This window comes from Lonchura striata, chromosome Z, assembly GCF_050655825.1.
Source record: "Lonchura striata isolate lonStrDom1 chromosome Z, ASM5065582v1, whole genome shotgun sequence".
Classification (NCBI taxonomy): Eukaryota; Metazoa; Chordata; class Aves; order Passeriformes; family Estrildidae; genus Lonchura; species Lonchura striata.
This window is the reverse complement of record NC_140740.1, coordinates 32,808,641-32,822,868: the sequence shown is the minus strand read 5'-3', so window position 1 is coordinate 32,822,868 and position 14,228 is coordinate 32,808,641. Positions and strand designations below refer to the sequence as shown.

Here is a 14,228-nt window from a genome sequence, read left to right as displayed (position 1 = left end):
GTATATAGGAATAAGAAAATCTTCAAAAAAGAGAATAATTCTTCATTCAGTAGTTTTGTGCTATAATTTCTGGAAGGATTTGGGGAATTTTTTCATTTTTTTGTTTGCTTTCTTGTAAGAATGCCCAGGAAATAAATACTTACTCTATTTAGGAGTCTCACAATACAACTGCTTGCATAGACTAAAATTACTTTCATTTCTTTAATGTCTTCTTTTTTAAAAGAGTATGTCGAACTAAAAATCATCATTTTAGATTGTGATTAGAACTCAGAAGACACAACTAACTACATTCATGAACTGACTTGAAAAACTGGAACAAAGTAAATTAAAGTAATGTAACAGCATTCCTGCTTAAACTGTTATCACAAGCATTTTAAATAAAACCAACATCAATTTAAAACATGGGGAAGTGCAAATCTCCTCAGTGAAGTAAACATTTAATCAATTGAAGACTGATTTAGTTATTCTAGTGAACACTCAAATTAACATCTATTCTACTTACCAACTGGATGGCTATCATAAGAACGGTTTTAAGAGAAAATGTCCTACCACACAAGTCAAATAAATCTTCCAGACTAGGTCCAAGTAGTTCTAGCACCATAGCATTATATTTGCCACATGGGCCAAAATAATAAACCTGAGGTATTCCATCTGTAAAATGAAAATACAAAGTAATGATAAGAGGTTAAATAAGATTAAGATACACAGCAATACAATTCCTACCCAATATCAAGTTGATCGTAAGTTAAAAATACATTTTTCACATAAAAACAAAAATAAACCTCACAAAAACTACAGGTAAAAGACACAACAGGAATACTGAAGATAGTCACAAAAATATTAATGAAAATGGTACTATTACATATTTGACTTGTGAAAGACATCAAGATTTTTATAAAAAATTAAAATTAGAACCTCTCTATTAAGTTTTGTAACCGTAAATTGAAACAGGGTTTTGAAATGCTGTGAAAAAAGGCTTAAATAAGATCTTGTAAAAAAAATACTCTTAAGATAAAACTTTTTAAATTAAGGCTATTCCTACCTTTATGAATTGGAAAGCACCTTATTATCTAGAGAATAATTTAAAAAAATAAAAAAAAATATTAATGAACTCAAGAGTGTAATGACACATTAAGTCTGGACTTTATAGTTTTAAATGAACGTCTGCCTTAGGAAGACAGGCAAATCAGAAGTTTGAAAATATAAATAGTTAAAGCCTTATGATCCAATTTTACTTCTACCTTTTTGCAAAATATGCATTGTGTGTCAATTTCATTAAAAATAACTTGATATCATTGCTTCTACTCATCTTGTACTTTTTCACATGCATAGGACATCTTCCTCATTCAGGAGAATAAATTTTGTTTACCTAGGGAATCTAATTATTCCAGATCTTTAGTTTTTTGTTCTTTACACATCCTCTGTTTCATTTATTCCAAATATTTAATACTCTGAAAATGTACTCTTTTCATGTGAGCTTTTTGTGCAGGGTCCAATGTTTCAATTCTGCACTACACAGAAGTACCAAACCTGTTTTCAGAACAACTTAATGAAACACTGGATTTCACCTTCATTCTCTGTAGGTCAAATTTGACCGTAATTCTGAATGTTTTCTGAAGTACATAAAACCTTCGATTTTTCATACCTTACTATAGAGACACTTACACTGAGGGCACAAATTTGTAATTGTATTTTCTACAGCTTTGGGTAAAAAAAAATATAAAAAATACTGTTTTAGCAAAATTAACAACAATTCAAAGCACTTTAAGAGGTTTTTCCACTAATCGTTTTTCCTACAATTCAGAATATTTAAAGAAGCCCTAAAAATACAGCTTACCTGTTCAGTTTTCCAAAGATTCGAGCTACAATTTGGTTTACGTATGTATCATCACACCCATCTCTATACTAATATACTTAAAATGCATAATTGTAGCCATTTAAGAAAGGCTTCACAGAAGTGGCTTATTGCTAGTAATGAAGAAGCACTGATCTTATTACATCCTGTATCAGAAAGGTATGAGATATTGTTCTTCAATTTAAAAATATCATCCAGAACTATCAGATAGATACCTAAAACACTCGATATTTTCATTAGGTGAGAATTCTAAAATGTCACAAAACTGTGTTTAACATGTAATAACTCCTGCAGGGCATCTGGAGCATCCTGTCTAAAATTACCCATGTTGATAAAATAATTTGGTATTAACAGTTCAAAGTCCTAGAAGTTAGGGACTTTGGTTCTTAATCAAAGCACTCATAGTATTTTTGCTTAAAAGCAAGAAGCAGCTGTTGTCCTGCTGCTTCCATTCTTTTTCCGTATCTCTAAATATCCAGCAGTCAGAAAGTAACATGCTACTAATAAAAACACATATAAAGGCTTTTTCTCTCACTACAGAGAGATAATGTAAGCTTTCTTAATATAAACCTTTAAGAGATATTAGTTAAGATAAAAACAAAGAAACTCTGATTTTTAAAAATGTAAGAAACCCCAGCTTTGCTGACAAGATATTCCAATACTTATTACCAATTAAGAGGAGGTATTTTATTTCCATTTTGAATTACTGTAGCTCAAATCACTGAAGAACAAAAGAAGAAAATACGCTGAGCTTTTGAGATGAGTCCCAGTTGTCTTGCTGTGAATTTAAAGAAGCCACTGGTCTTTGGTTTCTTGATTAACAATTAAATTGATTACTATTCAATCTTTTCTAGTACCTTGACAGATCTCCCCATTCTTAAAAATCCTTTTTAAGAAGTAGCACCCCTCCCCAGTTATAAGCAGAATTCAATGTTTGTCACACAAATTACGTATGTCACTAAAAGTTACGTATAACTTCTTCTTCCATCAAAAAGGAAACTTACTTGTGACCAAAAAAGTAGATTCACATGCTCCCACTAAGTTACTTTAACATTTAAACATCTTTGCTTTCTAGGTTTAAAACTCTGAAAATAGAATCCTTTCTTTAGGTATGAGTGATACTCCCCTATCCCTAGATATTTATAATTGTTGACAAGTAAAACATTTTCATTTGAATGGGCTCAACTGACTAAAGCAATCTACAATACTTAGGTGACTTTCTTGTCATAAAACTGTAAATCCATGTTAAGCCAGTATGATTTTAATCCTATTTTACTCTTGACAAAAATCAAAGAAGTCTTGACTTGGCAATTAACTATTTGAACAACGCTTGGATTCGAGTTTCTTCTATAAAAGTTAACTTTCATTAGCCACCTAAAACATTACTGCTGTACACCTCCGGTCTCCAAAATCATGTCCAAATTCTCCAAAAGTACCTCACTATCCACTGATAAGGGGGGTGGGTAGGGCAGGGGGACAACGAGACCCCCCTGAAACAGTTATATGAATTTATGGATTATACTCTTTAATTTTCACTCAAATACTTTAGTCTACCATGTTTACGTACATGATGTCCAGAAAGTTTTTCAAGCTGACAGACCTGACTTCCTCTACAATGATGAAAGGATAAAAAAATATTAGAATAAAGGAAATATGACTAGTAGATTAAACTGTATCTGCCAAAGCTCCTTAAAACAAAGAAAATAATAAGCTATTTCCGCTTTGAGACCATTATCCATCTTGGCTGTCTTTTCCAAGAACTTCATCACTAAACCTGATTTAAGCTTGAGACTGCATGTTTTTCAGTTATCTACAGCAATATGCATGACTAGCAGAAACACATTTGTTTCTTAAGGACAAAGTTCCATTTATTTGCCTTGACACAGATATTACATCATAGCTTCAATTATTTTATGTGTGTGTCCTCATTCAGGAAAAAAAAATACCTTGATAAGTAGGCAGCAGAAACAGAATATGTAACCCACAGATCAATGGCAATACCACTTGCATTTAACCTCCTCTATCACTGACTTAATTTTGAGATGTATCTTGGCAAAACATCTCTATACAATACAATCTAAATTTATAAAGCTATTAAGTTAGTAAGTAGCTTTACAGTGCCTTTCAGTTCCTTGTAACACCAATTTCCTTTTAGAGCCTTCTCTAAACCAGTCAAGAAATCAACTAATGGTATCTGCATCATATCCTACTGCTGTTAAATCAGACACATAAATGCCAATAAAATACACATGACTGCTCTTGCAGATCATGGTGTTGTGTATTCTGGGTTCTTATACTACACTGCCTTTATTTGCAGTCTTAATTTTCCTATGTGGGAAAAAAATTACTTTAAATTCAGAAAATCCTGCATGTGTCCTTCAGCTAAATCCTAGAAAAAGACTGGCATAAAACAAGAAAAACTGCAAGCAACATGCTTATAATTTTGTTGGACTACACCGAAAAAATAAATTAGGTATTTCCATTTGTGTTTATTCACATAAACATAAATATTAGCATATTCACATTAATAACTGAGCAGCTCAACGTTTCTATTAAAGGAAGCATATCAGCAGCAAAAACTCAAAACTGAGTCAGCATTTTCCCAAACAACTCACAATACCACCGCAACAGTCATCAGTACACAGATTAACAGTGCCTATGAACAGATTCCTCTTCATTCAAGAGATTCAATATTTGATTCAGTTTAAGTGCTCTAATACTACGTTCTTAAATTAAGCTTAGAGCTTTATTTTCTAAGACCACCTGCATGTTTAGTTTTTTTTTATTTTATAGTGATTACCAACCACTTCAACTAACTGCATATTGTTCATTTCCCAGCATAAAAATGCTATTAGAACAGAAGATTAGAACAGAAGTAATAAAGCAGGACCGTATGACTAAAAAAAATTAAAGAAACAGTCATCAGTTTAAGACCACATTCTCAGCTACCTACCTAGAAGTATAGTTCAAAGCAACAGTCACATGAAGTTACTCATAAAACTCACTTTGCATTCATACTGAATGTTGGCTAACAAGATGCATAGAAATCATATGAAGTGTGACAAGTCAGACATATCTGTAAGAACTGATAAAATGTTATTTAGCTATGTAAACCAGGACTACCCTGAACTGACTTATTTGCTAACTCTAGTTTACAGCTAGATGTTTTATCTTCAATATACATTGTCCTTGATTATTAGAAATATTTTTAGAAATTTAGAAATCCCTTGTTTTAGAAATTAAACAATATTCTAAAATGGGAAGTTCCAGTAAATTATTGCTGCTTTAACTAAGTAGTAGGAACATCAAATTAATATAGCTGCACGTCAAGTTCATGTTTTCCCACAAAATCTTTTCAAACTCGCTTCAAACCTTTGTAACTTTCATAATATTTATCCTTAATAGCAGCAAGACATGAGTTCCAAAATAATTTGAGAAATACAGAATAAGTTATTTTAAATTGTTTCTAGAAGATTCATGTACAAAAATGATCACTTGGCACAATAATCTAGCTGCAGTGCTTTGTTTCTAGCAATATACTTGACTTTGAGACACTTCCTAATGGTATGACAGAATATTGATCTAGTAAAAAATGTTACAGTCTACCAACCAAGAAAGAAATTAAGCAATTATTATATTGAAATTTTTGTCTTGGGAAGAGTTTTAGCAGAACACAGATGCTGATACAACACGATGAAATCATGCTGGGCTGCCTTTTCTCCCAGAGGCTAAACTGGAAGGCAAAGTGGCTGTAGCCCAGGCAATGAACTAGAGATGGTATCACCAGCAATCTGAGATCCCACTGCCTTCTCCAGTGGTTCACAGTGACAGTGAAAGTCACCTGTAACTATATTAAATACAAAAGATAGCTTGTCTTTCACAGGAAAAATCTGCTTCACAGATTCCACACCCTGAATTCAGTTGTACGAAAATAATAAATAGCTGTCACTGAACACTCAGATCTCACACACCAGCTAAAGCTGGCCTGAATTGAAATTAAATGAAGAAGCACATTTTCTCACCTTAAATATTTTTGTCTTTACACAGAGGAAAAAACACCAAACACTGAAGTACTGATGGCCTTCAGCCCACGAAACACATTTCCAACACAAAAAAGAAAACCATAAACAGCAATTCCACCTACTAGTCTACATTAAACTGTATATAAGGTACCACATAACAAAGAAGTGTTCTTGCCTCAGGGTACTCTGCCCCACCTCAAAATCAGAAATTCAAAGTATTTAAAAGTCACTTTGCTACATTCCCAAACCAAAAAGTAATTATTAATCTGGCAAATTCGGACATGCTCTAAATGCTACAATAATTATTCTACTGAGTTTGACTAGAAAATGGTGAGCAGACTCCACTTACTGTACAGGAATATTTCTGTATCTCCCAAAACCACATTATGCCCACACTGAAATCTTCCTGAATCACTAATCCAACAGTACCTGCATAATTAAAGCCGTCCAAGTACCAAGGTTTCATTGTGTTAAAGGCAGGATCTCACAATCTCAAAACCAAAACTGTATTTTTAGATATCAATACAGAACACATCACATGAATGTTGGTATCAAATCACAACGGTTCAGGTACAGAATGCAATACTTAGCCATCAATTCACAATGGCCATGACCTTCTTAAATACAACATTTTTTCCCACTGTAGACAAATATACCCTATACACTGACTAGTCAAGATCAGTGACCCTGTAAGAAAGTGTCTGGCTTCCAGTTTTTCAAGTGGAAGAGTCAACTAGATTTCAGCTAAAAGAACAGATGTACAAAAGTCAAGAAAAATAAAACCTGATTTACAACACTGAGCATCTGCCTTGTCTGAAATATTAGTACAGCAGTTTCACCAGTAGGTTAATGCACTGCTGAAACGATCTGTGACCTGTTTGGAGATCTGTGACCTCAAAAATTACCTTGAATGAAAAAACAAAAATCGAATAATACATACCTCTCGCTGCTATAAACAAGAACTGTTCTAAATCTGTTCTAAGAGCACATTACAAACAGGAGTTCTACTAATTCACTTCAAGCAGCAGAAGTTGCTTGGATTCTTCTGCTTCACTTGTCAGGTAAGTAAGTACAAAAGAGTTCTCATTCACTTGCAAAAGCTCCCAGTCATTATGATAATGACGCATTTATTAAGAGAGGTCAGAAAAATCAGACAATGAAAGCTAAATCATTTTTATGCTCTTCAACACATAACTTCGTTCATTTACAGACTACTTTCTGCAAAAGGGAACTGAACCATACTGTAAATACCATTCTGTCAGTTAAACCATAGCATAATGCACCAAAGACATCTACACCTTATCTTCTAATCATGCAAAGAAAGGCTGATAGCATCAGAGATTAACTCAAAAATCAACAAAAAATACAAAACTGTTTTCAATTAATTCCAAAAGTCTTAGTGCAATTTCACGTAAGAATTCAGCAATCATTTTATTTGGAGTACTGAACTTACGATAGTATAGTTTTCTTATATCTCATACTTGCATATTGAGACAATACACATTAAACAAAATTTATTAGAAGCAAAGATATTCTAAATGCCATCCATATGTTCCTCATTCAATTGACTAGAAACTTCTGTATACCGACAAATTATCTCAAATTCCATGAGGAAAACACCCTTGTAGTTACTGAATGACAAAATTACCACAGACAAAAGAAAGAAATTTTCATAAAAAATCTCTATTTGTATATAAAACCTAAATGAAAGCTAAATAATGATGAGACTAAAATAAGCCGCACCTTTGAACTAATTTTAAAAGTTGTTTTGAATAAGTTTGAGGTCCATTTCCCTAAAAAATTAAAAACACTTCAAAAAGCCCAAAAGCACTGAAAGTATTGCCTCTTTAAGAAAGATTCTTCACATATTTTTCCTGACAAACACCTACATGTTACTGCACATTCATAGGCATTTCAAAGAGCATATTTAAGAGTAAAGTTAGAGTTACAGTTAGGCTTTCTTTATGAGCAGATCCTCTCCAAACTCCAAACAGTTTTAAAATGTTAATTCTTATCCATGCAAAACAAAACCACTTTTTTATTAAATACAAAGAATTAATAATCTTAGTTCCAAAGTCCTGTGTATAAAAACTGCACATCTATCATATTTCATGCCTATTTTCTCCTTGTTCTCTCAGCGAGCAGAACTATAAAAGAACCCTCTGATCTTTTTTCAGTCAAAAATGTCTTCCATCTTCACAGCAAGACACAAAACAGCATGACTTACCACAGACGTCAATAATACAAATATTTTAAAAAACTCCAAAGCTACAAGGTCATTATAAAAGCAAGAAAAAGGGGTATTATAAAAAATAAATAAATTAATTTAGTAGACATACACTGGCTGCAGATAAGGAAATTGCAAGATAACATACAATTTCAAAAAGCTACTCTTTTCATCGAGGATGCCTACAAGATCAGTGGAAGTATAAAGATGCTCTATTAAAAAGGTTTTGAAGGTAAAATAATCGTAATCACAATAACATTTTCTTTCCTTGCTTTCAGGACGACATTGCCAGAAAATAACCTAATTTTCTCCTAAAAGTATTCATTCACATTAAAGTCTCTCCCTCCTGTTCCTGCCATCTCCAAGTCAAGGAGGATTTCACAGGGCCTAATGGAATTTTATCCCTTAAGCTTCAGGTTATTTCACACTAAGCCTAAGTCAATTTGTAGCATAAACTGTGGAATCTGTAGCTCTTATTTGTGAAAATCATAGCGTTTAACTTCTAGTACGGTGCATAACTGTGTACCAGAGAAACCTTCTATCTTCGCAATTACTATACTTCAAATTTCTTCTAGCAATGGCAGTTATTTTTATATCCCATACAACAGACTCTTCTGTAACTTGCTTACTGAAGACTACTCACTTCAGTCTATTCTCTCTCTGATCAAAGAGCAACCACTACCCATAAAGCAATACTGTCTATATCGATAGACCTGACAAAAGCTTTTTTTTCACTATCTCCTGTTTTACATAGAAGGTTTACATACTTACTTCCTGAATTTATCACTTGCTAGATCAACTTTCCAACACTATTATTTTCAACTGTTCATGACATACCTAAATCTATGTTTGACAGTAAACATGCATGTCACAAAAAAAATCAGTAAACTAAAACTAATTGTCACAGATGACATGAGAACAAAAGCTACATAATGCAACATTTTTTCTGAAAATCATAGCCTGCATAACTTCTGCTTGAGGGCCCAACTACTAAAAACAAAGAAAAGATGACTGCTTGTTGGGAAAGATGAATAAATAAAATGGCCTGGCAAGATTCACAATAGCACAGCCAGGATGAAAACAACCCCCCCTACTGGCTGGACAATGCCCTTACCTACAGATAGGTCCAAAAGTCAAATGGACTGTTCTACCTCACCCCCCAAAATGTATGGTTCATCCAACACCTGTAACCCTCCCCTGAAGCATCAGGTGTCTGTGACCCCATTGGCCCAAGTCTTGTTCCAGCCCACCTTGAAGCTCCCTGATAAGGGGTCTCCAAGGGGCCAGACACTCTCTTGGAATCCCTGCTCTCTTGGAACTTCCACTCTCTCCTAGAGCGTCCTCTCTACCCCTTGTCTCTCCCCTCCCCCATCCCCTCAGACCTTGCCACATGCTGCATCTGGCAGCTCCAAGCAAGACCTTTCACCATCCCTAATATACCTGATAATCTAAGAGCAGCCTTCAGAGATCTCTCGTCTCCATTCATCAAAGCCATCCTGGAGCCCAGCATTCCCTACAACTGCTGCCAGAAGATAAGGAATCAACAATCTTTTTTTAACTTCTATGTACATAGAAAAAAGAAAATTACTTTCTTCATAATGACCCTTTTCCACAAAAGCCATTAAAAATAGGCCTCAAGTAGAGTGCCTGAGAAAGGCTCACAATGGAGCTTTAAAGGTTCTGTGCTGGGAGAGGCTTTTACTTTTGAATAAAAACAGGTTATTGCAAAAACAGAGGTCTATAACAAAGATTTTCTTAAATACTGATGATGCTTAAGTCACCAGCTCTATCTTTGCATTTTCACCCTAAAGGTAACCTCATCTTCATGCAAAGAATCAGAGAGGTAACTCTCAGTATGTCAACAAGCATCAGAGAAAAAGTTGTTTCAACCAGCAAGTAGGTTTAAGAAGATTGAATGATACCTGAAGTATACAGCAGAGTTTGAGTTGACTATGCTCTTACACTAAGCACAGTTCCCAGTCTTATTCACTAAATAAAAAGGTAAAAGTAGTTACTCTCACTCAGACATTTTCCCAGTAAATACTCCTACAAGGGTTCCTACCTCAGAGAAGCACTGCCTAATTTTCTGCAGTCTGAACTAGAAATTACACCATACTCTTACCTCTATTACACAGCTCCTTTGAAATTTTAGATAGTTACACCTCTACATTCACAGAGAGGTAATGTACCTGACTTGTAGGTTGTCATGCCCCATTAGTTAAACTAAGATCTCAGCTTTCTACTCATCAGCTATTTCACAATGCTAGTGTATGGTACGCTGACAATTTATAACTACTTACAAAAAACACCCATACACCATACTCTGATGACTTTCTCCAAACAGCAACTATATAGACTCAAGATTCTGACTACCTATCTACAACTTTATTTTCCATCTAGGAAGAGAAATTGACAATGTTGTGTTTTGCCAAAAGTAATCTCTAAAAATTCCTGGCTGCAAAGCATTCATAGTACAGCAAAAAAAAAAAAGTCTATATTAATTGAACATATTAGAAACTTTATTTCACCAAATGCAGTCTTTAAACGAGCAGCATGAAATTTTGAAAGCTACCTGAGAAATACTATCCAGTCAATGCAGCAATGAGCATATGATCCCAAATTTTAAGGAAAAAGGTGAAAATAGTAATTAAAAAGTAAAAATTTATCATAACACACATACATTTAAGGTAACAAAATCCAAGTGGTATGGGCATGTTCATTGTGTATTTCTTTTCAGAGACAACTTTTCATACTACGTATGATTTTATTCTAGTTTAAGCACAATCAAAATCACTGTTCTAAATTCCAGGCTGCCTTTGCTAAAAAGCCCCTGAAGACATATATAGAAAACCACTGTCCACTCATAAAATAAACTTCTACATTAGTAAAAAAAAAAAAAAAGAGAAAAATAGTTAAGTACATGACCTAATCTAGGAATAATTTCAAAAAAAAAATGTCAAAAGATTTCTTTTTTCTATATTATAGCTGATTGAGAGAATATCTGTACTCACTTTATTAGGGTAAGAAACTTCACATCTTCCTAACTGATTATAAGCAGTTTTGTGAAAGGCACAAAAATATTTGAGAAGATTTAGGTATTGCTCACCTATGAAAACAAAAGGTGACAATTGGATCATTCAAGCCACAACCATAAGAGTACTTCTGGGTATAAAAGCACCAAGGGGAGTAAAAGGAGAAATTCAAACATTAAACTGCATTTAAATTTCTCCTAAAGGTATTAGTATTAGGTATTTCTCCTAAAGGTATTAGTTCAAAGCATACCTGTATGCAAAAAAAAGCTGTGATAGGTAGGATTTATTAAATAGTGAGGACTTCATAGATACACTTTATTGAGTAGAAAAAAAAGTTAGAATAATGGAATTTATACATTAAACCACTAACTCCTCAGGCTTTTTTTCTGCTTTAAGTTGTAAGGAACACTTTATTAAACAGATTTATACCTCTAAATCAGAAAACTTCAGCCAAAAACTGACCCTTGATTACATTACAGTAAAATGCATTATACTGCTTTTTACCTCCAGATCCTAGCTGCTTGTAGAATCTGTATTCCAAATGTAGCTGTGGTGCTCTTGACTTCATAGGCTCCTGATTTAAAAACAAAAACAACATTTAAAACAAATCCTAAAAACTAATATACTAACGTACGACCAGCCAAACTAGCCCTACTACTTCCAAGCCACACAGAAAGTTTGAATGTTTCTTCTGAAATGACTGGCAACTAAAAAAGAGAAAACTAAATGTCCTTCATTTAGAGTAGTACTTATATGGATATTTACATCTTGTATTGCTCTACTGGGCCAGAGTCCAACATGCAAATCAAATAACAGACACATGATGGAACAGCTAAAAAATAGTATGTTTCTCCAAAGCATGTGGATGGTATGTCCTACATTTTTCAGAATGTGGCATTAATATGCAGTTAAACAGGTTGAAAAAAAACTCCAAATACCTAATACTTGAGAGATGTATCTTTGCAAGTCTTATCCTAGGATCTTAATAAAAATACCAAATCCTTCCACCAAATAGTAACAGCTTAGCAGAAGTCAAGTATCACCATTCCAAATTATAAATCCAAATAAGCAAAAACAAAAGCTCCAGAATAAGTCTGTGGTTTACACACATTAATGAAATCTCATTTCAGTGTTCAACATGCCCATGTGTCAGGGTCTCACAGAACTAAATGAAGCGACATGAGATTAAACAGAAGAATACACATGCAGGCTAAATGGAAATCCAAACTTTTTTACTATCTCCTGATGCAAAGAAAAGGTTCTTTACCACAAGATTCTTGAAGTAATTTCCTAGGGCATCTTCTAGAAGACATGCCTTGTTTCTTATGACATGTAACATGATCTTAAGATTAAGCTCCACCAGGGAGGCTTAGGTTGGACATTAGGGGGGATTTCTTCACAAAAAGGGTGCTTAGACATTGGCCAGAGATGTGGTGGGGTCATCATCCCTGGAGGTGTTTACAGAAAGACTGACCACGGCACTGAGTGACATTCTGACATGGTGGTCTTCAGTCAGAGGTTGTACGTAATGCTCTTTCAGGTCTATTCCAGCCTAATTGATTCTGTGATCTTCCAACACATCAGTGATAATTTGGAAACTAATTCTGTAACTAGAACTGCAGAACATAGTTAAGTAACTCTTAATACAGTTATCACCAATAACTGATACTTGCTGAACATCAATTTTCAGAAAAAGCTTGGGCAAAGTGCTCATCTTTCTTCTCATACCATCATCTTAAAGATACAAGTTTATAAACCTGTGCTGTTTCTCAGTATTGTATTCAGGGCATAAAAACTATGAGCCAACATGCAAGAATGAGAAATTTAGTCTTCTTCCTCAACACATCTCCCTCCAAGACTCCACGACTTAGATGTTTCCTATCACTGCTGAAGTCCCTGACAGCGTCTATTTATGCATTTGATCTTGCCAGAATGCCAAAGGTGGATGCCTAAAAGAAAAGAAGGACTAATGTAACAGTTTCTGCAAGAAGCAAATAGAATTTACTGTATCTTTTTCATGCTCCAAAACAACCAGCATAACTTAACATTGTATTCTTTGCAAAAAAAGTGAGAAGCGAGCAAGAATTTCCTAAAATAAGCAAGTGTTTATTATTAAAAAAATTAATTACTAAGCAAAACTAACTGGGCTACCAAAGGCCTAGTTACAGGTCATGAGAAGGACACATAAAATTTAAGGTGAAGTACTGAAGAGAGATATTCCCTGAAAAAACTTTAATGTAAACATGAGTGTCCTAGCTTGTAAGATAATCATGTGTTTTATTTGCTTATTGTAATAGTACAGATGTGGAACCCACAGCACAGGTGCGTCAACTCAAGGAGGGAAACTCTAACTGGGGGAGTTCCATTAAAGTGAAGGTAGCCTCAACCTCCCGTGACCAAGCTTTTGGGTACCATCTATCAGATCCCCCTTGAAGGAACCTCTAATATGTATGCCCAGGAAAGGAATAATAACCAGTGTTAGAGGGACCCTGTATCTAGCCAGGGAGAGGCATGGGAAAACCAGATCTTCTGGACAGTGTGGATCCGATGGCCTGGCACATCACAGACACAAAAATACGATGCTTTAGTTGATACTGGTGCACAGTGTACTCTGATACTATCAGGACATGTGGGGGCAGAGCCTGTTTCCATTGCTGGTGTGACAGGGGGATCACAACAATTGACTCTGGTGGAAGCCTAGATGAGCCTGACTCGGAAGGAATGGAAGAAACATCCTATAGTGACTGGCCCAGACGCTCCATGTATACTAGGCATAGACGTCCTCCGGAACGGCTATTACAAAGACCCAAAGGGACTCAGGCGGGCTTTTAGAATAGCTGTTGTAGAGGCAGAAGACATTAAGCAATTGAACACCTTGCCTGGACTGTCAGAAAACCTGTCTGCAGTAGGATCCTAAGGGTGGAAGAACAACGCGTGCCAATTGCGACCTCGACAGTGCACCGCCGGCAGTATCGGACGGATCGAGATGCCGTGATCCCCATCCACAAAATGATTTGTGAGCTGGAGAGCCAAGGGGTGGTCAGCAAAACCCACTCACCTTTCAACAGCTCCATCTGACCTGGGTGCAAATC

At 35.0% G+C, this 14,228-nt stretch overlaps 1 protein-coding gene across 14 annotated transcripts in view; it reads right to left on the bottom strand.

Moving 5' to 3' along the window:
- The window catches only part of CSNK1G3 (casein kinase 1 gamma 3), a 228,019-nt gene that overhangs the window by 180,141 nt on the left and 33,650 nt on the right, over positions 1-14,228 (bottom strand). For all 14 annotated transcript variants that reach the window (XR_014951366.1, XR_014951367.1, XR_014951368.1 and 11 more), the window contains 2 exons: positions 11,641-11,710; positions 503-651 (listed from right to left, as the gene is read on the bottom strand). Coding sequence is in view for 8 of the 14 variants with exons in the window: in XM_085566822.1 (XP_085422948.1) it covers positions 503-651; positions 11,641-11,710 (219 nt within the window). In the remaining 6 variants the exon portion in view is untranslated. The remainder of the gene's footprint in view (positions 1-502; positions 652-11,640; positions 11,711-14,228) is intronic.